The 23,222-nt window shown below is 35.5% G+C and overlaps 1 protein-coding gene across 8 annotated transcripts in view; it reads left to right on the top strand.

The window, feature by feature from the left end:
- LOC109060864 (ecotropic viral integration site 5 protein homolog) overlaps positions 1-23,222 on the top strand; it is a 60,600-nt gene that overhangs the window by 6,314 nt on the left and 31,064 nt on the right. For 7 of the 8 annotated variants that reach the window (XM_042725866.1, XM_042725867.1, XM_042725863.1 and 4 more), the window contains exon 2: positions 17,269-17,495. In XM_042725866.1, the coding sequence (XP_042581800.1) occupies positions 17,269-17,495 (227 nt within the window). Of the gene's footprint in view, positions 1-15,754; positions 16,075-17,268; positions 17,496-23,222 lie in introns of those variants that run through there. The other variant, XM_042725865.1, reaches the window with a different exon arrangement.

Genomic DNA, 23,222 nt, shown 5'->3' with positions numbered 1-23,222 from the left:
GTTGTGAGCACTCTGTGTTCATAAAGCAACACCCCCTCATTGTTCAGCAACACTTTGTGAGAAATTTATTTTTGTTCTATTTAAGTACAGTAAAACTTTTTAGTATCAGAATACAATTAATTTCAGAGCTGCATTACAGAGGGTCATAGGCTACTGTTATTTTATCCCTTAATGCTTTAACATTAAGAAATTAGGGTGATATGATGATATAATTATCAACTGGCTGAGAGCTATATTCTGTGTGTGGTATGATAGAAGATGGTCGTAATGATTTCTGTGAATGTGTATGTGATCGTGTTCTGGTCACATGACTAGAGGTCGACCGATATGGGTTTTTCACTGGCCGGCGCCGATGCAGATATTTAGAAATTAGGGCAGCCGATGACCGTTTTCTTTACCTCTACACATGACTGAGTGCTCGAGTGAACACTAGGGGTTCAAATATTAGTCTGTTTATTCTAAGCAATTGCAAGCAGTTATTAAAAATATTAATGCAAATACGGATGTTTTTTCCTCTGGTGATTTGTATTTGATGTCATTGTAGGCTACTTAGCATGTCCCAAAATTGAAAGCACCGGCACATGTAAACACCATATCGGATTAGATAACGTCTCATGTAAACAGTCCACTGAATCTTTCAATCGGAATGAAAAAAAAAGTGTACAGTTTAAACGTGGCTATTGACTCTGCTGTTATGTCATCCTGTCTTATGTTGGCCTTTTCATAGTTCAATATTCAGATTGTTGCTGCCTTGTTATTGTCATCCCCTTTGACAAACAATGTGGAAAACTAGAACTGCAGCCTTGATTTACGCATGCTGTTGAAGATCACTCGATAAGATGTCACCTGCCAGACAGGCCTCTAGCTGCAGGCTCATATAGAGGACGTCATTAAACTTAGTCTGGTTTGAAGACTTAAAGCATTCCATTCAGGGCCACTGCTGGCCAAATGGGTGCCCTAAGCAGAATTGAATTGTTGTGCCCCCTCCCCAAAATATTATGGAAGTTAAAAAAAACACCAACTATAGGGATCAAACAGAACTTTAATAAAATATAAAAGTAAATAACTAAATTGTAATTAAATTGTATTATTTACAAATTACCATTGAAGCTAGACAGTTGCCTTTGGCTGTGACTTTATTAATACAGTTGTGTGATTGATAGTCTCAAGCATCCAGAAATCACACAAAAGAAAATTAAGCAGTTTTACTTCAATAAAACCAAGGATTGGTTTTTGTAAAGGTTGTGATGTCCACATGTTTTTGTTGAAGAAATTATAGAGGCTAGCATTTCTATTGCAGTTGGCCAAACATTAAAGTTTAAGTGGATATTTGAATTAAATGTTTGGTAAATATTAAACAAGGAATTGATCATCCTGTAAGTGTAACAACAGCAATTATCAGGCCTTTGGCGCCCTTTGCAGGCATTTGTAATAATATGTAATGTACATAAATTGTTTATTTTGTATTGCAATATAACAGTGTTATTCAATGAAACCATACAATTATTATTAATTAACAAATCATTATTGCCTCATTGTTTTTATATTGTTGTTTGCTTTGGTCTGTTTTTATTACCACAAAAATATTATCTGAATACTTCGTAAATTATTATTTGAAGCGATTTGAAGTATCAAAACCATGGTTAATTTGTGGTTACCATTGCTACAAGAACCAGTTTTTTTTTTTTTTTTTTTTTTTTCGTAGTAAAATTATGGTTAATTTTCGTAAGGGAACATGGAAACTCTGAGAGAATATTAAGGCAGATGTGGCGGTGATATTACCGACATTAAAACTCGTTTTTAACGTCAACATCCAAAAAAGTTTCACAGGATTATGAATGTACCTAAAAGTGATGCACGGGCTTCATCTTGGCCTTTTTTTATTTTTCTTATCTCGGCGCCGGACAATTTATATCTTTTCCATGGCATAGTTGTCCATCAGTTATGATCATTTGCAGTCAGCCGCAAACATGATGCGGGTGCGGGCACGGGAATGGGGCATCATGTGTGCTTCGCCTGTCTACTGCGTTCACCATAAAACACATTTTTTTTTTATAATTATGTATATATGTTCAAGTCTATATTTTTATTTACATATATGTATATGTTGATATTAATATAGAACAAAAGTGTTTTTTTTTTTTTTTTTGAGCAACTGGGATGGTGCCCTATTTTTTTTTTTTTTTTTTTTCCATTACAACAAGTCCCTAAAGTGTGGTTGTAAATCAGTGCTTTGTTGCATAATATGATAAAAGACCATCTGGGCCATGTGAGAAGTCATCAACTATACATGTAGTGTTCATTTGCTGTAGGGCTGCACAATATTGGAAAAAAACAAGTCGTTTTGCCAAGTCGTGATTGTTATAATGAGTGGCATGTTGCCAATAACCTGTAACTTTTTTTTTTTTTGTAAATAGTTATATAGTGTAATTAGGGCTGGGCGATATATCTAACGATATGATCATGCGTATCTAGTCAGTAAAGCCGGTTCCCTGATTAGCGCTAAATCGCCATCACCTGCTTTCAAATGGAGCGGCATTTAATAGACAGAGCCGTAGTTCACTGACAATGTACGCAATATCGCGTTCATTATCAAAGGCGATTAATCTGGGATAATGAACGCGATATTGCGTAGCTTGTCAGTGATCTACGGCTCTGTCTATTAAATGCCACTCCATTTGAAAGCAGGTGATGGTGATTTAGCGCTAATCAAGGAACCAGATTTACTGACTAGATGCGCATGATCATATTGTTAGATATATCGCCCAGCCCTAAGTGTAATACATTAGTGTGTTTTTATATATATATATATATATATATATATATATATATATATATATATATATATATATATATATATATATATATATATATATATATATATATATAAATACCATAGCACTTGTTTTGTCTCTTTATTTGCACAAAGTTTAGTGTCAAGAATTGAAAAGACAGAATTGTTCTAGTAATGTGTCAGCAATGATTGACAGTTAATCTGAGTGTAACCTTTCATTAGAGACCAAAATTATGACTGTAAGTTGAAGCATTCAAGAATTACAGCCTTTTATGTGTCAATGGTTACAAAGGGCTATTTGGAGTCTCCAAGTGGCCTTTTTTGGGGGAGCGCCTAGACATAAACTTATATAAACATGTGTAATACACAAATTTTCTAAGGTATTGTTAAAAAATTGGTAAATTTTGCTTGGTAAGGCTTCATGCTTTGATCCCCTTCTGATCATCTGCAGGCATCTATTTACAAATAAAATGTAGGCGGAATGATTTTTCCCCCTTTTTTAGTGTGTTCCAAATTATATTACTCAATATCAGTAAGACTTACAGTGATTCTGACTATTTAGGAAGAAACCTTAGAGTGTCACCTTTCAAAATATACCATACTATACATGAATTTTTTTATATATATATATATATATATATATATATATATATATATATATATATATATATATATATATATATATATATATATATATATATATATAGCGATATGGAAAAGGAAAAAAATCACCAGTTGATTTGATTGGTTTATTTGGAAAAAAATAATCAATGATTGGGGTGATTTTGTAGTAGGCATGGGATGATAACCGGTTTCAGGGTATACCGCGGTTTGGAAAAGTCATGGTTTCAAAACCACTAAGATATGCACAGTTATTTTTACGTGTCGTCAAAAACAGAAAGTTCAGAACTCCCTCAGTTGTGTGCAGCGAAGAGCGTAATGAGTCACATGACCCCTCCTCCTCCGGTTGGTGCGAGCGGTCAGAGTCACCTGTGTGTAGGATGGCCGAAGGAGGTGAATCCCTTGAACTTTTTTCCCGTCGAAAAAGACAAAGTCTGTCATATGGGAATTTTTGGGGTACGTAGACTAACCATATTCCGTACACAACAATGTTCCATACAGATTACATTTTAGTGCCGATCGCTAAATAAATACTTCCAGGTCGTACATAAACTATATATCTGTGTCATCTTAATTTCTCCCTATTTCACCTTTGACCTCAGGTAAGGGAAGAGACTGATGTTTGTTTTTGTTTTGGTGTTGATATTATTTGTATTTGTACCAAGGCAGATGAAGTTGCTAATTAACTAGCTAACATCAACTAGTTTCCTCCTTAACGTTACTTCACAGAGCGGGGAATAGCAGACTAAAGTACGTACTGTACTTTTCTGTGATTTAGTACAATAATTAAATTTAGCTGGTATCACGTCTATACTTTTAAGCCTCCTGCCATTGTTTACGTCTGTTCAAAATCACGACACTTAAAAAACAAACTTTGCCACTGTTTGAGTGTTGTACGGAGAGATTGTGTGTGTGTGTGTGTGTTACGTGCTCTCTCTTTCCTTATGTGTGTATGTGCACACATTCTCGGACCTCACCGCTCCAAACCATAGCTCCAAACTTGATCCAGGAAAGGTGAACATTCCTGCATCATAACTTGGACTGAGAGATGAATGTGTAGAAAGTGAGCATGTCTCCAAAAATCTTGTTGAGCTGTAGGTTTAATGACTGCATTTTTTTTATACATACTTTATATTTATAATACTATAGAACCCATTATAATCAGCGAAGCTGTTTACACAGGATGCGGCGCAGCGCGACAGCTAGACCCCATTATAATCAGCGATGCTGTTTACTAGAGCTGCTCGATTATTACAAAAATCATAATCATGATTATTTTGGTCAATATTGTAATCACGGTTATTAGTGGGTCATATGACCAAAACTTTATATGAAAGATTTATTTAAAAATAGTGATATATAAGAATATATTTTTTCGGTAAATAAGGTTGCTGTGACATCTGCATTTTAGAGACCAGCGAAATGTCCCAATTTTCAATACCACAGCAGAATTCCAGAGTAACTAATATTATTGAAAAAACAAAACAAAAACAAAAAAGGTCCTCAGAATGATTGAAAATAATTAAACTGTAATAAAAAAGCAAAGGAATACAATGCCAGTAACAAAAAAGCAAAAGAATACAATAGAATAAAAAAAATGCAAATGAAACAAACTGTGCTTTGTTTTTTTGTTTTTAATGTGAGTCTAAAGTATTCAGTTAACAGCCTACTAGAGAAATTGAACAACCTAATGTAAAATAAAATAGCATAGTCTTCACTGTAAGAATTACATTTCTTTTGCTTCTTATTAAAGCTACAAAAGTCCTTCAGTCAAGAGCAGTGAGTGATTTTGAATGTCTTTTGTTGTTTGATTAAGCACACAGTCGGCAGCAGGAATATAGCTCACTGTCACTTTAAGAGCTGCACAGATCCAATTTACTGTTACACAAGTGTTTTCATTCTCAACTCTTTACATTGCTTTATTACATAACCGGCGAGGGTTTAGGTGAATATTAACCAAGCGCTGCATTTTGACACAGTTTTGTGTGTATTTGACCATTTAGGTGCTAAAAGATGACTTTACATGTCCGTGTTGTGTTCCGTCTCTGAGAGCATACACAGTAATCTTCCAGAGGAAGCGCAAGCAAGTTCTTTTGTGCTTTTAAAACCATAAATAAATCTAAACAACTTAAATCAAGCACGTCCCATTTTTTTTTTAAAAAAATCTCATTACATGATTGTACTGATTTGCATGTGAAATTGGGGTTTTATGGAGGAACGAAAGAGCACCGCTGGAAAGGGGCGCAATCTTTTTTGACACGGTGTCTGTGTGTTAGCAAAGAAAACAATCAGTATAAATATAATGATCAGTATACTAAATATTAGTGTTGTGACTGATTACTTCTGTGCGCAGATGTGGCAAATTTGTCACAGGACGCGCGATATGACATTTGCGTCCGACTATATATGAACTAGTTGTTTTAAATACAGTATTTTTATATTTAACGTTAGTTTATCAATATGTTTGAAAGTATATTTTTTTGATTATTGGTGATTCCATAGGCTCTCTCAGGCGCACCTGCACGGTTTAAAACACCAAATAGTTATGCTACGACAAGAACAAAGAGTCTCTCTCTTGCTCCACCCATGCACGATAATATCGTGTATCTTCGATCTCACGGGCTGACGATATGACGATTTGAAATATGACCATATCGCCCAACACTACTAAACATTGCACTTCCTGCGATGTGACTATTGTGGATGCGCACATTGCGATATCTATGCTAAAACAATATATTAAGCAGGCCTAATCTGCTGTTTATGCCAAGTGGATTTTGGAGGAAGATTCTGGGTTAAATGGAACTTAATCATCATTCTCACACAGAAAATGACAGCAAAGGAAGTCAAAAGCAGAAATGTGACTTGCATGAATTGTTCGGTAGAAATGTTTATTTCTTCATTTGTGAAATTCTCTAGTTTGTCTTTTTGAGGACATATGATGGCTAACCAAACAACCAATAAGTTTCACGCTTTCAGTCACATGCACCATAGCAGCTTCTATTACATACTGTTACTATGACTTGGTACTCACAAACAGACTGAGACAGAGTGAAATGCATTTTCATTCAGCCTCTCTGTTGTTTTGTTTTTAAAAAGCATTGGTCTAAACAGACAGATTGCATGCAAAAATTGGACTTTGGTTTTAACAATAGGGTTGGATGATTTGGCCAAAAAATTATAAAAATAAAAATTTTGATACAAGTCCGTTTAAATTATTTTCATGATTTGTCAAATCAGTCACACTTCATTTTAAGGTCCAATTCTAACTTAACTATGGCATTTGCCTCGATAAACTCCTAATTTGATGCTTATTAATAGTTGTAAGGTAGTTGTTAAGTTTAAGTTTTGTTAAGTTGTTAAGTTTTAAACAGCCAATATGTTAATAATAGGCATGCTAATAAGCAACTAGTAATTAGTGAGAATTGGTCCCTATGCTAAATTGTTACCATCAAATTTTTATTTCTTTATTGCTACTCTTTGTTGTCAGAACATGACAAACACTTGCCAAACAGGAGAATAAAAACAAGTTTTGCTACTGAAGACAACAGGTTAAGTAAAAATATAATTGATATGTAATATAGTGCATGTATTTAAGAAAATGCCCCTCTCCGGAGTAATTTATTTTTTATTTTTATATAGCTGGCTAACATTAATTATCGTCAAAACCACACAACAAAATTTGAAATGCTGGGAAAACCTTTATTTTCAAAGCACAAAGCTTGTTGCAGATTTAGGAATCCATTGATACACTGCACATTTTGTCATCAGAAATATTACCCAGTTGTCACCCAGAATGCCTCATTAGAACTTGAATATGTGGTAAATTGAATTAATGTGAATTAGTGTGAATCTGGAATTGGTTATTGTGGAAAAACACTAAACCTCTTAGTGGGCTTCCAGTGTATTGTAACTTAAACCGAGCATATTGATTGAATTTGCCTGTTGCAAAATGCCTAAACCTTTCCCTTGTCTTAAAGCCAAATTATATTCCTTGTAGTGAACAGGTGTTGAAAATGATAAATATCTGTTTTCCAAAATAACCTCATGCCGTGTTTGTCAGTTGTTGCTCTCTTGATATTGATGTGTGTTGTTAGGGCAGCAGGTTGGCTCTCCTGTGGACTATTTGGACAGCTGAACTAGAATCCATAACAAACAGTGGAGGCCACAGAGCTTTAGACATGACCGCCTCCTGTTCATGGTTTAAAAAATTAACAGGGAATCAGACTCACTGCTTTCTCTTTGCTCACAGAGAGGCTGCTTGGACTTGCACTGTGATGTTTTTCTATTGCTCTGAAGAAATGGTTCACCCAAAAACCATTATTATTTATTCACCCTTATGTCATTGAATCAAAAGCATAAAAGGACAATATTTTTAGAATCTGGAGAACCACTAAAAAAAGAGAAGCAACTCACAAATCTTTCCTAGATATTTAAATAAATAAGGTAAAACCTGTGTAACACGTTGAGACATCAATCTAATTGAATTTGACCACAAATGCTTCACCAGAGCATTCTGGTGAAGCATATCTGGGAATAACTAGACTGTTTAGTGTTTTTTCTAACAAGGTTATTGTTAAATTTCAGATCACTTTGAATATAGTGCCAAAGTTATGTCAGCAACTTTTTTTCTTTATTGGAGCTCGACGGATGTGGTTGTTTATGACCTGTTTTTGTATGGAAAAGAGCTGTGTTAAGATTATTCAAGATATCATGAGGGTAAATAAATTCTGACAAGTGATCATGACAACGTTGTATGTTACAAGGACAAGTTACAAAAAAAAAAAATTAGTGAATGTTGCAGTGAAGAACATAACAGTAATTTTTAACTTGGGTAAATCAAGTCAGTCTAGACAGCATGTCTGACTCAAGTCTGTCTCATTAGCACTTATCAGGGATCTCGTCATTTTTTTTTATTATCAATACATTTTGCAATCAGAAGATTTTCTGTGGAGCTGTAGATAATCACTTTGTGTATTGTGCTACATTAACAGGGTCAGCACAGGGTCACAGCACCAAAAATGGTGGTCATCTGTAGCTGCTGTTTACTGTTTTCCTATGTGTTACGTCTCTGATGTAAATTTTTGTCTAGGGATTAAAAGAGGTAACATTAAGTTGACATATTAAAGAAACAAACCAGGGAAATGAGTGGCAATGGAACACATGATGCGAAACTGCACTACAAGAAATATTTATTGCCCCCAAGGAAGAGCAAGTTAAACAAACAAGACAAAGGAAAAGAAGGGAAGTTAACGTGGCGCTTAAATCATAAAATAAAATAAAATAAAAATCCCACTGACTAACTGATCTTCAGTGCAAAAGCGTCATAAACTACACTAAATATACAAAATCAAAACATACAAGAAAAGCGCACACAAATAGTGTGCCTAATACATCCAATATCCCTACGTGCAGGTATTGTAGGTCACGTGACTTACTCTTCCACTCCTTCCGTGTCTTCCAAACCAGCAGCGGGCTGACAAAGACATCAGATCACATAGCAGCATTGCATAGCCAGCCTTTAAAACCCAAGAGCATAACACAAACACATTCCACGAGTGCACACAACAGTCACAATACAAAACGTCACAAACACTTCTTCCTGCTTACGTTCTCCTTTTGAACCTCTCGGACGAGAGCGCGATTGGCGAAGAAAACATTTTGTCATAATTAACTTATGATGAATGACAGCACACATGGCCAATAGAATAAAAGGAAGGCAGTACCTAAGAGCATGAGAGTGAGAACAGAAGAGACAAAAAGAAATAACATATATATATATATATATATATATATATATACAGCACAAAAGGTTGCAGACCATAACACTGTGCAACACAGGATCTGCACCAGCGTGCATGTCTGCAGGTTTCTACACGGCTTGAAATAATGACAGACTCTGCTATTGTTATTTGCTTTCTGTCTTTAACACTCTCTTCTCTGGCTCTCACTCTGCATTTGTACCTCTGGCCAGTTAATGGATTGCTGGAAAACATTGTGTTGACTTCAGCATATTCAAAAGTCCATGTAGTCTGTTTTTTTTTGCTTCTCCTGAACCTCCAGCAGTGTGGATAGAAAGTGCATGCACATCATTTTCTTGTTCTCCTTCCAGGATGAGCCAAGGTCTGACTGTCAGGGGCTTTTAATGACAGTAAATCACTGTCAGAGGTCACTCACAACAGAAACTTGAGTCATGAATTAATGTGTCTTTGTCCAAGAAATATAACCCCTCTGTATATACGGTGCAGAGAAAAAAAGGATCACAGTATTTTTAAATATCTAATAGGGATGTCTGTTTTGTGAAATTTATTGTACGTACTTGACAAAACTACTGTTAAAATAGTATTTAAATATTTATTTTATTCACAAACTTTACATAAATTGTAAAAGTTTACTGACATTTCCTTTAACCCTAAAACACAACTAAAAATTAATATATAATTCAAAATACGGGTTAAACACCTGTAAAAAAGAAATACTGAAAAGTCCTTCATATTAACACTACTTTTGGCCCTATTTTTACAAGCTTTTCTTAGAGTGTTATAAATGTTATAACATTTCAACATAATTCTAACTTAAAGCTATGCATTTATGAAAAGAAAAGTTCAATGATAAATAAAAAAAAAACAGCAAAAATTGATATTCTAGTTGAATTTTTACTAGTTAGGTACTCATTCTGCACTAATTACTCACACACTTCTCTAATTTCTAGCGCTAAAGTAAATTATAGAATTATGTTCACCTTCACTTTAAAAGGTGTTACTTGCAATTAATGTTTTATTTATCATCTAAAAGATTCAAGTAAGTTGTTTCCTTCTGCAGTATGTAAATTGTGCAAGACTGCACAGGTTTCAAGTTCTGTTTTTTGCAACGTCTTTTTATGTCAGATGATTTCATGTGTGAAAACTGATAATTTTATGTCCGTGGAACGGCCTTGCTTTTTATGTACCTGTTTGTGTTTATGTATTTAGTAGATAATAGTTCCACTGTTAGAAGAAGGAGACCAGGGAAATTTCATTAAACATAATGAAAATGGATGAGGCCTGACCTTCATCTCAAGTTTTTTTTTTTTTTTGTCTTGTTCAGCAAACACACCCAGCAACCCTGCATGAATCATTTAGAAGCCCAGAGCAGAGGAAGTGGTGTTGTTGTTTTTTTTAGTAGTTGTTATTCTTCTCTTATTGTTTTATAACCCTTTTCCCCCTGAGAGGCTAACTTGGGCTTACCCAAATGATGTTTTCTTTACTTACAGTATTGACTCACCTCTCTGACAGTGCTAGCATGCTCAGTCAGTCAAATATGTACCACAGATGAGAGAATGATACAGTCTGTGATGCGGTGAGACAGTTCAGTTCCTTTTACTTTCTTATGTGTTGCATGATATATAAAAGACTGTGCTCATGGGTAGATCAGCAGGCAGGGCTCTGAAATCTGATTTCAGTTTATGAAGCCAGGCAGATTGTATTTGCATGTGTGTGTGCAGCTCCTAATGCACAGAAACAGGTAACAGCTGTGTGAAAGCAGTACAGCTGTTGCCATGAGTGACGCAGAACTGTTTGGTACACAATGTGAGGATGAGGCATGTATGTGGGTTATGAGATTTCAACTCAACTATTGCCTATGTATAGGTTGGTTCTTACCAAACTAAAATTTGTAATTCATAATAATTGTTGTTAAAGGGATAGTTTAACAAAAAATGAAAATTCTGTTATTAATTACCCTCACGTCACTCCAAACCTGTAAAAAAAAAAAAAAGTGAAAAAAGTGACGTAACCCATACTCAGAATTCGTGCTCTGCAAGTGCACACACACAGCAGTGAACACACACACACCGTGAACACACACCCAGAGCAGTGGGCAGCCATTTATGCTGCGGATTTATAAAAATGCACTTAAAAAATAAATAAATAATTGATTTGTCAAAATAACACTGACTAACAATCTTTACTTATTATACATTGTCTGTTGTAGTATGAACCTCATCCTATATCAAATTCACCAGGCACATATTGTATTACAATGGTAAGCAATGGTAAGTCCTTCATTCATATTCAGTAGGGATGCACCAAAATGGAAATTCTTGGCCGAAGCTGAACAAAATGAAACACTGGTCCGAAGACCGAATACTGAACACGGTTTTTCGCATTTTTTCCCAATTTTGCCAAAAAAATGTCACTATTGCATAAATTAAATTGCCAAAATGTGCTTTACAAATATTTACTTAACACTGAATTTTTTTTACATTCTAGCAGACATTATACCAATAAAACATAATTTAACTTAAAATTAATAAGTTAGTAAAATAATACAAATTTTGGGCCATTTTTGAGACCCCCTTCTAGGCCTGGTCGATAAAATGGTATTGATATTTATTAACGGTAACACCTTCTTTGACATCGATATAAAAATGTTCGATATAGCAGACGATATAGGCACGTGCTGTGAGTGACGCAGACAGCACACAAACATGCTGAAATGAGTGCTGTTCCTGTCTGTTATGAGGAGATTGTGAATAAAGAATGAAAATTAGTCGAATTTAAAATTGCATTTGAATGTTAGGTGTGCATCAGGGAGCGTCATAATGTAAGTGACATTGTTGCATTTTAATATTTTGTTAATCTACTCTAGCCCACGAGACGCGCCGCTGCTGCGTTATTCATTCAAAATATTATAGAAATCTAGAATCTCATCAATGAATGTTCCGAAGTGAGGTAAACTTCAACAGATCTCCCCTGCTCAGGGAGTAGGGAGCAGTGAACACTGTGTAGGGACCATGTCAATGGGAACACAGTTCACGTACGGAGCTCACTTCTAATGAGCTGATTATCTGAATCAGGTGTGTTAACAAAGAGAGATATGCAAAATATGGTGGGGGGCCACCGCTGGTGTAGAGTAGTGCGTGTTGTTTGTCGTTTCTCCGTTCACAAATGAAGACATGGTTTTATGTTTATGCGGCGCGATGCAACGTGTAAAAACACAGTATAAGTCATTATAATCCGGAATTATGTCCCCACTTGATGCAACAAATGGCTAGTTTGTAAAGGGTTTTATTGTTTTTGTCTTGTCACACCGGTGTTCTGACCGGGACATGCATCACAGTACGTTAAAGGGGCGTAACATTTACGTCACACCCTTGAGGCATTCGGCCAATCACAAAGCACTGGATAGCTAGCCAATCAGAGCACACCTCGCTTTTCAGAACGATGAGCTTTGTTAAAAAAAAACTTGTTTCAGAAAGGCGGGGCATAGAGGAGAAACAATAATGTACAGTATGTGGAAAATGATGTGTTTTTTTTAACCTTAAATCGCATACATTTCATTACATTAAATACACAAGAATGTTCTTCTTAGCAACATCATATGACCCTTTTAAGCAGTGCATAAATACATGATGCTGTTTTGCAATTTACGAAATTATATTTGATTTTTATGAGTTAATTTAGATGTAATGCACATTTTTATAGATTTACTTCCTTGCATTGACAATTTAAATGCGCTGCATTATTTTGCTCATTGCACCCTCCTGTGGCCTTGGGAGACAATTAGACCTATACAATAAAGACCTATTTAATCTGGATAACATTAAAGAACATTAAAAATATTTCAAAATAAATTAAATCCATAGCATTCACACGCTCCTTGGATGCTCTCATTTCCCAAGTTGTGCTTCCCTTACTCTAAGGCTAATAAATGTATTTCACGATCTGGGTCATTATTTAATACAAAACCACACATAATGTTTCTACTGTATCTCTGTCAGTCACTCTGATATTTATTTGAAATGAGTGCTGTCTGTCACTGTCTTTAATCAGTTCTGTGAATGACTGTATGGTCATTCTTTATAAAGTAGCAACAATGTCATTTGTAAAGTACAGTACTGTGCAAAAGTCTTAGGCACATAAGTATTTTCACCCCAAAAAAGGGTTTTAAGCCAGTTATTAATATCTTTTGCTTTAGTGTGTCAGTAAGAAATACCAGTTTACATTTCCAAACATTAATTTTGCCATTCATTTTAATAATAATCTAGTGAGATTTTTGAATGCACAAGCAGTCTGACAACAGCCGTTGCTGCATACAGAGATCTGATCTCACCATCATCGAATCTGTCTGTGATTACATGAAGAAACAGATGAAACTGAGACAAACTGAATGTCTCTACAGCAAACAGACACACTACAGCAAAAGATAGAAATAACTGGCCGAACACCATTCTTTGGGGTGAAAATACTAATGTGCCACAGTAGTGTATGTATAAAGTAAGTATAATTAAATGAAGTATATTTAAATAAGTATAATTAAAGTATGCATTCATATGTGTTAAGGGCTAGATTTTCGCTGGAGGAAACAGCTGTGGTGTGATGAGCGGTGAACGGAAAGAAGACTTTACAATAGATGGGAAACCGATTGCTCCCTCGTGACCTTTTGTAAACCGTATTTATGACAAAGAACTGCACCGATACAGATATTCTAACAATCTATCGATAAACACACCTTGTGTCCTCTGTTTCTGTTTGAGTCCCCTCACGCTGCTCCGCCGGGGTCTGCCAATTGAAGAGCGCACTGAAACACGGGGAGGAGACTGGATTGCCGCTGTTTTCAAATGAAATTTAAGGGGACTGACTCTGAGGCCATCGCGAATTTGTGTGCAGTTTATGGAGCTATAGCCCCACTAAAAAAAAGCCTAGCGACGCCCATGCTTCTTGCGTACATTTTGGAGAACCAGGACAAATATTTCTATCGATTGCTCAGGCATTTAAGAGGCACCGAAATCTGCATTCTGATTCGGTTCGGTTCATAACGTTACATAGGTACCGGTGCCATATTGGCACTGGTCTTCGGTACCCAACTCTAATCACCACCAACACGTGCATTCTTGTTCAAACAAGCTTAAAAGACGCTTGGGATAGTTGACGGAATTGTTAAGTGGTTGTGAGAAGTTTTCAGTACGCAGTGAAGCTCACACATCCAGAGCACACGTATAGCCTACAGACAGCCGCATCAACAGCGTGCTAATACCTAATTGAGCTCTCTTCCAATTTTTAGTGCATGGATGAACAAATACAGACCAAATTACATCAGCATGTGTGCCTTTGTGAATATCCTAGTAAGCTCAGTCAGTTAGGCCTATGTCTTAACGTAAACAGTTGAGAAAGAAAATGCATGTGTATCAGTATATTGGATCCTTGCTTTCCTTCTTAAAGTGAAAGCAGACTAGCAGAAAACTTCTGTCAGATTCTGTCAAGGCAAATTGAATGCCTTGTTGCTTGATTTTAGTGTTCAGTTTTTTTTTTGTTGTTGTTGTTTTTTGTGATTGATTTTGTACATTCAAAAAAATATATTTTTCTATTATTATTTGAAAAGGCTGTATAAAATAAACAAGAATTTTTAATAAAACAGATTACAAACATGTACCCTTTAAGCACAGCCGGACTTTTTGTATTTAATGATGTATATCTTAATTGAAATGCTTTTGTCTTTTAAAATAAATTAAATATTTTTGAGAGATTAATATTTTATCTTAATATAACTTTTTGTACTGAAACCAATATCTTGTGCACTAAAAATGTCTCAATGTAGATTTTGGTGAGCTTAATAGGTACGTTTACCCTATGTTTTGGTTACATCTATGAGTTATTAAAAATGTACATGGTTTTTGAAAATAGGTATATAATATAATAATATAGATATAGCAATAGATATTTTCCTGTATTGAATCATATCGAAATTGTTTCGTATAATTTTTTGAAGTATTGGCAAGTATCGTATCGTATCGTATCGTGACGAAACATCCGATTTACACCCATACTTATGAATTAAAAAAAAACCACTCAATTAAATGTAATTAAATAGAAAAAAATAAATATATGGTGTATATTATTATATATTATAATTTTATGCTTCTATGTAGGTATGTAATCAGTGTATGAATTTTATTTATTTCAGACACACCTGTCAATCCTTAGACTGCTCCTTCATTTGTAACTGCACTTTGTTCTGGTGTTCCTGTTTATGCCCCGCCTCTTTCTGTGTCACTCTTCATTGTAACACTATCTAAGAAAGGGTGTTTCCAACCTTGATGACTTTGAGTCATTTCTAGGCATTTTGCTGGGGAATACTATAAATTTTTGGTGGTTTGTGAAACCACACAAGCCATGCCTAGCTGTGTGGTCAAAATTTGTCAGAAATGAAGATTGCAAGAGGAAACGTGATCTGTCTTGTAGAGGATTCAGAGAAGTGCCGCATGCAAATGAGAAATCTGCTTTGTTGTGCAGAGGTAGACTTCCCCTGGGTTTATCATTACAGCTCACTTATGCCGTGAAGCTCAGTGTGGTGAGCTCAGACGTCACAGATGTTTTGCAGGAAAATGATTTTTTTTTTATTTGTAGGGTGAATTCCAAGGCATGAACTAGCATTACTACTGCTGTAAAAGGGAAAGCAGAAGCTTATATTGCTTCTAGCTGCTTTACAGCTGCCTCTGTCTCTTCCATATGAGCACTTTGACCCCAGGTGACACCTACACAACAGTGTGACTTTTGGAATTCGCAAAGCTGCTGATGGTGTTTGAAGACGTAAGACTCTTGTGATTTACCTGTTATTTCTCCTGTGGATTTGTTTATGGAATTAGCAAGGACCTCAGCTCGGGTGACATCTTTCTTCAGGTAAGAGCAAAGTACACCAAGGAAATCCTAGATGGAGGAGAGTTCTTGGCTTTCTAATGTTACAGTGTTCCGGCCTGCCGTTCCCAGTTGTCTTAAGGTTTTCAGTACTGTCAATAGTCACAAGTTTCTGCTTGGTGCCTTTTTTGATGTCTTCATTTGATTGTGATTCAGTTTGTGTGAGTCAGTTTTTGTACTGTTGTCATTCTGGTGGAAAGTACACAACGACCTCAAAGATTCCCTTAGTCCAAACCTTCTAGAGGTCATATTTAAAAATATAGAATGACAAATGGCATCAGTTTCCAATCTATGGTTTACACGCCTAAATAATGACCTAGTAAACCATTTTGCTTGTGTAGCTGTAAGGAATGTGTGTTTTATAAAACCTTTTACACAGTTTAAAGAGCCTATAAAACAGCTTTACATATACAGTTTTCTTTCCTCATCAAAATTCTTCAATATATCCTCTTTAGTGTTCCTTGGAAAGAAAGACATTTTTAAATTCTGGGTGAAATTTATTAGTTTTAAAAATAGTGCTTTTATGTGTTTTTAAAATCAGACAAAAAAGTATAAAAGGGGAAGCGAACAATTGCACTGTACAGTCCAAACCAAGTGTGAAAACCAATGTGTTTGTATGCGGCATTGAGAACTTTGTCACATTCAAATATTGGACTGTACAAAGCTGTTACTGACCTGAGTTTTTCCATACATGAGAATGTCAGTGTGCGATATTTAGTCTCTGTCTGTCAGGCCATCTGAGCATTCTTGCTAACAAAGCTGAAACACTTCTTTTATTTCTTAAAGCATCTTATTGAAGAAATGGTCTCAGTTGGTTTCACAGTTTATTGCATTGTTCAGTTTCGTTGTTTAATATCAACCAATTTATAACGCCATTTATGTAGCTTAGGTTTACATAAGAATGTGTTTTCTTTATTGCATTAGGTGTTAGAATCAATTGAAAATAACAAAAAAAGATCTAGAAGAACACATGATGATTATTTCAAATATTTGTACATTTTTAGAGGCTAAACCCTGAAACTATCATGTTGTTCGACAAATCATATATTATATAAAAATAGAAAGCACTTTTTATAACAAATGTATAATATCCTCTCTTTAGTTTACTAAAATCAAGACTTGAAGATGTTTTCTGAATTCATTTTTACAATTAAACATGTTTCTTTCATTTTTCCAAAGGTGGCGACAGACAAGGTAGCAGGCAAGCTGAGTTCGACTCTTTCATGGGTGAAGAACTCAGTGTCGCACACGGTGAGTCAGATGGCTAGTCAGGTGGCCACCCCCTCCTCGCTGCACACCACTGTGGCATCATCCACGGCCTCGCTGTCCTCGCCCTCCTCAGCCTCCCCGACCCAGCTCAGCCCGGATGATGTGGAGCTGTTGGCCAAACTAGAGGAGCAGAACAGGTACGAGTGCTTCACCCAATGTCATCAATTCAATTCATTTTTAGTGTTTACCACAGCACAACACTTGAACGATTATCCCATTCCCAGAAGTATTTTGGGAGCACGATTTGGTCACTTGCATTGCATATTGGATGTTACATCAACTATGTTGCAGATGAGTGGCATATGCTAATAAATAGCTTTTTTTGTTAAATTATTACCCACGTCCTTACTTTTACTGCTTAAAGGATTAATCTTTGATTTGATTTAAGGTCATTTTAGATGAACGGAACAACTTTCTTTATTGCATTATGGGTTTAAGCATTCTTTAATGCTGAAAAACAGGAAGTTATAAATATCTAAATTTTTATTTATTTTTTTAAAGGAAATGCTTTTGTTTTTTGTGCACTTGTTTGGCCTTCAGACTTGCAGACTTTCGTTTTAAAGTTTGTCCATCCTTGTGTTAAGGAGCTCTAGCCTTCTCTTCTGGTGTGGTCCAAATTTAGCCTGCTCTCTTGTACAAACAGTGATATGTCAAGAGCACTGACATGATGTTAACAGTGAAGCCTTTTTCTGGGGTGGCTGTGTTTTGTTCTCAGACAAGTGATGGCACTGTACTTTTCCAAATATAGAATCTGCGGGAGATGAGGGTCTGTGGAACTGTCTGTCTGCCAGTTTCAGGTTTCTGTAATCCACAACCTTCTTACTTGTTGACATGATAGCAAGTGTAAGAGTTACTCGCATATAGTCATGAACATGGTTGGTGAATTTGCTCTAAATTTTTCATGTTGGTGACACTGGTTCAAATCCTGCTAGTGATGTGTCCTGATCCTATTCCTCCTTTCACACTACTGTTCAAAAGTGTGGGGTTGGTTAATTTTGTTTGAACGTTTTTGAAAGAAGGCTCTTGCTCACTAAAGTTCTTTGCACACTGAGTGCAAAATTCTCATCCAAAATTTTTGCATGTTAAAAAATAAATAGGACCTCATGTTGTGTCAATCACGTTTACACACTGGCTCTGAAACTTTCGTCTGTCATAAAAAAAAAAAAAACGGACCAGGTTAGATTTTCTGCGTTTTTGCATCCATAGCAAGCCTTTTGATAGGAAAGGATGATGAATATAAAAAAAATGAAAAAAACACATGCAAAAATTTCAGACTCGGTGTGAAAGGACCTTAAGCCTGCATTTACATATAGTAAAACAGTAATATTATGAAATATTATTACAATTTAAAGTAACTTTACTATTTTAAGATGATTTAAAATGTAATTTATTCCTGTGGTGGTAAAGCTGAATTTTCTGCAGTGATTGCTCCATTCCTCAATGTAACATGATCCTTCAGTAATCATTCTAATGCCAGTTTGGTGCTCAATACACAATACACATTCTAATTATTTCTACCAGTTTTTAACTGCTTAATATTTTTTGTTTGGAAATTAAAGTAGATATATTATGGGCCCTTTTACAATATGTAATAAATGTCTCTGGTGTCCCCAGAATGTGTCTTGTGAAGTTTCAGCTCAAAATACCCCACAGATCATTTATTATATCATTTTGAAAATGCCTATTTTGAGTGGAAGCAGAAACACGCTGTTTTTCGTGCCTGTCTCTTTAAATGCAAATGAGCTGCTGCTCCCCGCCCCCTTTTCCAGAATAGAGCTGCCATTACAGCTTGTACCTGCTAAAACCTGCTAATAAACATCTGTTTTGGTTCTGATTATCATGTTTATTGTGTTGAAATCATGTGTTTTATCAGTTTAAACTTTTGATATACGATTTTCTGAGTGCACACATATGGAAAACGTCTGTGAGTATTAAACTAAGTTCTCATTCACACACAAATTTACGTTAAAAACACACAAGTTACAAAACAGTTGGTTTTGTCTGAAGGTAAACAGCTGGGCAATAAATTGCATGTTAATTTTAGATTAGCAATATACAGTAAATCAATAAATCCACTGCTCTGTCTCCTCTGAGGCGGGACTCTTAATAGTATTCTGTTCTCGTCTGTGCAGCCAAAGGCAGAACAGTTAGCATGTTTTGCTCAAACTTTCGCCATGGCATTAGAGCTGGTACACGCTTGTGAAATCTAAACAATGGAGCCATGGTGGGAACTTACAGATTAAGGGCAGAAATATTATAATGAGATGCCTTTGCAATGTCACTAGTGGAGCAAAATCAGACGCGCTCAGAAAAAGGCTTACCAAAACAAAGTTACTGGGTTAATCTTTTTCACCTTTCTTTGGTTGGTAGATGCATCAGGGACCTGATTATAGTACTTAAAACCTGGAAAAGTCAGATTTTCATGATTCAATTCAAGTTTATTTGTATAGCGCTTTTCACAATACAAATCCTTGCAAAGCAGCTTTACAGAAAATTAAGTTTCTGCAATATTTAGTAGTAGCTTATCAGTGGTAACTGTCAGTTAATGTACATATGACATTATAATGATATGTCACCTTTAATGTTTCTCTTCAGAATTCTTTAAATTGAATGATCAAATTAACATTCATTTGAAATAACACTTTTGACCAATTTAATGTATCCTTGCTGAATTAAAGTATTCATTTTTATTGACCCCAAACTTTTTTTTTTTTTAAAGTAATATCAAACCTAAAAAAAAATGTTAATATTAACAGCAACATTATTTATGGTAATGGTATACATGAGCCAATATGTTAGCACATTTATTGCAAACTCATTCATATTCAATATTCATGATTTGCTACGTTTTTCACATTTGTTCTGCATTAGAAATTGTATATTGTTGTGCATTTGTGCTTTTTCCATCTTATTAATTTCATGTTTACTATGTTAACCCAGTTTGATCTGTGACCTTTACTAAATAGCAGAGTGGGAGTGGTGCTTAGGCCAGCTGACCTCTGACCCCAGCCTTTATCTGGACAGCTGGTCCCAGAGATGACTAACAATGCCTTATCTCCTGCTGTCTCCCACAGTACTCATGCCATTAGTGTAATGCTGCCTGGCACATGCCAGAGAGTGTCTCTCCTCTCGAGTCAACACAAGCCTCAGCATTGTCATAATGCTGACATGATAGCAAAGCAGTTTCAAACATTTGACAGTCAAAGACATTAACCCTTGCTTGCTTTGGAGGACCTTTTTAATTAAGCCAAATTTAGTTAAACTGCCAGATTATAAACCAGGAAGGAGACGTAATTAAATAAGGCCTTTGTCTTCCTGGCTTCACATAAGAAGAATTGGTGATCGTAACAGCACCTGCAACTAATTTCCTGGCTGTTTTAAAGTGTTAATAGGCATGCTGACCATTTTGTGAGCATTAATTTGAATTAGTGTTGGCAGATCAAAGCCCCACCCCTTTCCTCATTAAATATTGAATAGGTTGTAGACCCAATGCTTGCTTTCATCTTGCTGTTTCTGGTATCACAGGCTGGTTTCGGTATTAGAACAGAATCAGAGTGATCCGCTTGGGTGAGTGCAACACCCACACAGAGTTTTCTCTGCAGCATGGAAAGTAGGGCAGCAGCTCAGAGGATCTGTGGAGTGTTTCGAGCTCTGATTCTTCACATGTGGCCATATGGGCTTGTCTTGCCACTGCAGAAACGGGGTCTCAAGTACCCCTGAAGAATCTGTAAGTTAGGGCTGTGCCAGTACAATCAGATATTAATAATTTATTTTCTCACAATATTACATTTATTTATTGATCTGTTAATTCATGTTTCTTACGGTTCAGTTAATAAAAAAACAGCTAATCCAAAACAACATAAGTGTATAAGACACTGTGCTCAAAGGAACTAAACTGTGAACAGCATGAGAGACCAGATTCACTCATTTCTTGCTGACACACTGAAACTTTTTTTTTTTTTTTCATATATGGCAGATTTTCAAAGACAATCCAGTTATGCTTTGGATTGCAGCATGTATCACAATGTGTGTGAGGTAGCCAATACCCAGCCCTACCTTACGCTAGCATTAAAAAGTTTATGATTTGGTAAAAAATAAAAATGTTTTCAAAAGATGTCTCTTATCCTTACCAAGGCTGCATTTATTTGATCGAAAATACAATAAAATCAGTAATTCATGAAGTAGTATTACAATATAAAATGACACTTTTCTATTTTAAAAGTTTTAAAATGTAATTTCTTCCTCTGATGGTAAAGTTGAATTTTTAACAGCCAATAATCCAGTCTTTAGTGCCCCATGATCCTCCAGAAACCCTTCTAATATGCTGTTCAAGTGCTTAATTAATTTCCTTATATTATTATTAGGTAGTGGTGTCAAATAGGGCTGGGCGATATATATATATATAAAAAATCTTGATATTGTAAATTTTTACGATATTCGATATATATCTCGATATGTTTGCATTTGCATTTAAATAATAAAAAAACATGATTATCTTTTGCCCATTTAAAAAAAACAAAAAAACTATTTAGATTGAACAGCTAATTTAAGCAGTTAAAAAAAAAAATCTAGACCAAGTGATCACTTACTGCTTTTTATTAAAAGAACACATGTAGGCATATATGTAACTGAAGTAGTGCAAGTACAGAAAGTGCATTCTGTCAACTTTTTAGTGCATGCAATTCACAATTTAAACTATGCAACTGGGGGAAATAAAATGGGATAAGTATTTTATTTTAATTTTTTTTTTTTTTAGTTTGGAACTGAAGTTGTTAACTGTCTGCGGTTTTAAGAGAAGCTCTGTGGCATGAAACTGTTTCCACTGACACTAAAAACCCTCTTAGATGGGGAGCTAGTTTCTGAAGCACATAGCTATTTCTTATGAATACCAAATATTTTAGCACTCTCTCTGTCTATATTATGAAAACTGGTAAATATAACAGTGAAATTCCCTAATAGTAATTCCAGATGGCCATAGCCTATGTTTCTCTATTCAAACATCAGCGGTCGAGTAAGTGCATTTATTCAGCGACCACAATCACAAACAGTACAGTCGAGATCTCACGACAGAACACAGACCGGCTGAACGACGCTTTCATTAGATCGCTAAACTCCAGCTTGTTAGTGTTTTCAGATCATCGTCGGCGGTGCTTCCGCAATGAGGAGTGAGCATGTGCGCATGGTTGACAGATTGCTTAAAATAAGCAAACACCGGGCAGAAAATGTATCCTTGTAACAGCGAAGCTCTGATTCAGGGATTTAAACTCTTGTTATCTGGCAACTGCTCTCATGAACGCTCTCGTAGTAGAGCAGTCCGCAGTTACATGTTCTTTTTTTTGACGTTCGGCACATTCTTTTGGGAAAGTATGCTTGAATTTGAAATATTCAATATTCCCGGCATTTTCAAATTTTACATCGTCGTCAAAATTATTCTGATATTATCGCTGATACTCAATATATTGCACCAGCCCTACTGTCAAACAATTAATCACAATTAATCATATCCAAAATAAAAGTTTATTTTTGCATAATATACAGTATGTGTGTTCTGTGTATATTTATTATGTCTATATAAATACACACATTACAGTATATATTTACTCGTATTTACATGTCTATATTTATATTCATATAGTTTATATTATAAATAAATATTTAATATATAAACAACCTATTTTTTAGGGGTGCTCCGATCAGGATTTTTGAGGCCGGTCGCAGATCACAGAAACAGTATCTGCCAATACCGATCACCGATACCGATCTTTTTAAAGCCTTCTTTTTATCATTTATAACTATTTATAGTGATACTCCAATCAGGATTTTTGACAGCTATTCAGGGCCTGAATGTCATTTTTGAAAATGGG

This window comes from Cyprinus carpio, chromosome B6, assembly GCF_018340385.1.
Source record: "Cyprinus carpio isolate SPL01 chromosome B6, ASM1834038v1, whole genome shotgun sequence".
NCBI lineage: Eukaryota > Metazoa > Chordata > Actinopteri > Cypriniformes > Cyprinidae > Cyprinus > Cyprinus carpio.
The sequence above is the reverse complement of the archived record's forward strand: the minus strand, read 5'-3'. Positions and strand labels throughout refer to the sequence as shown.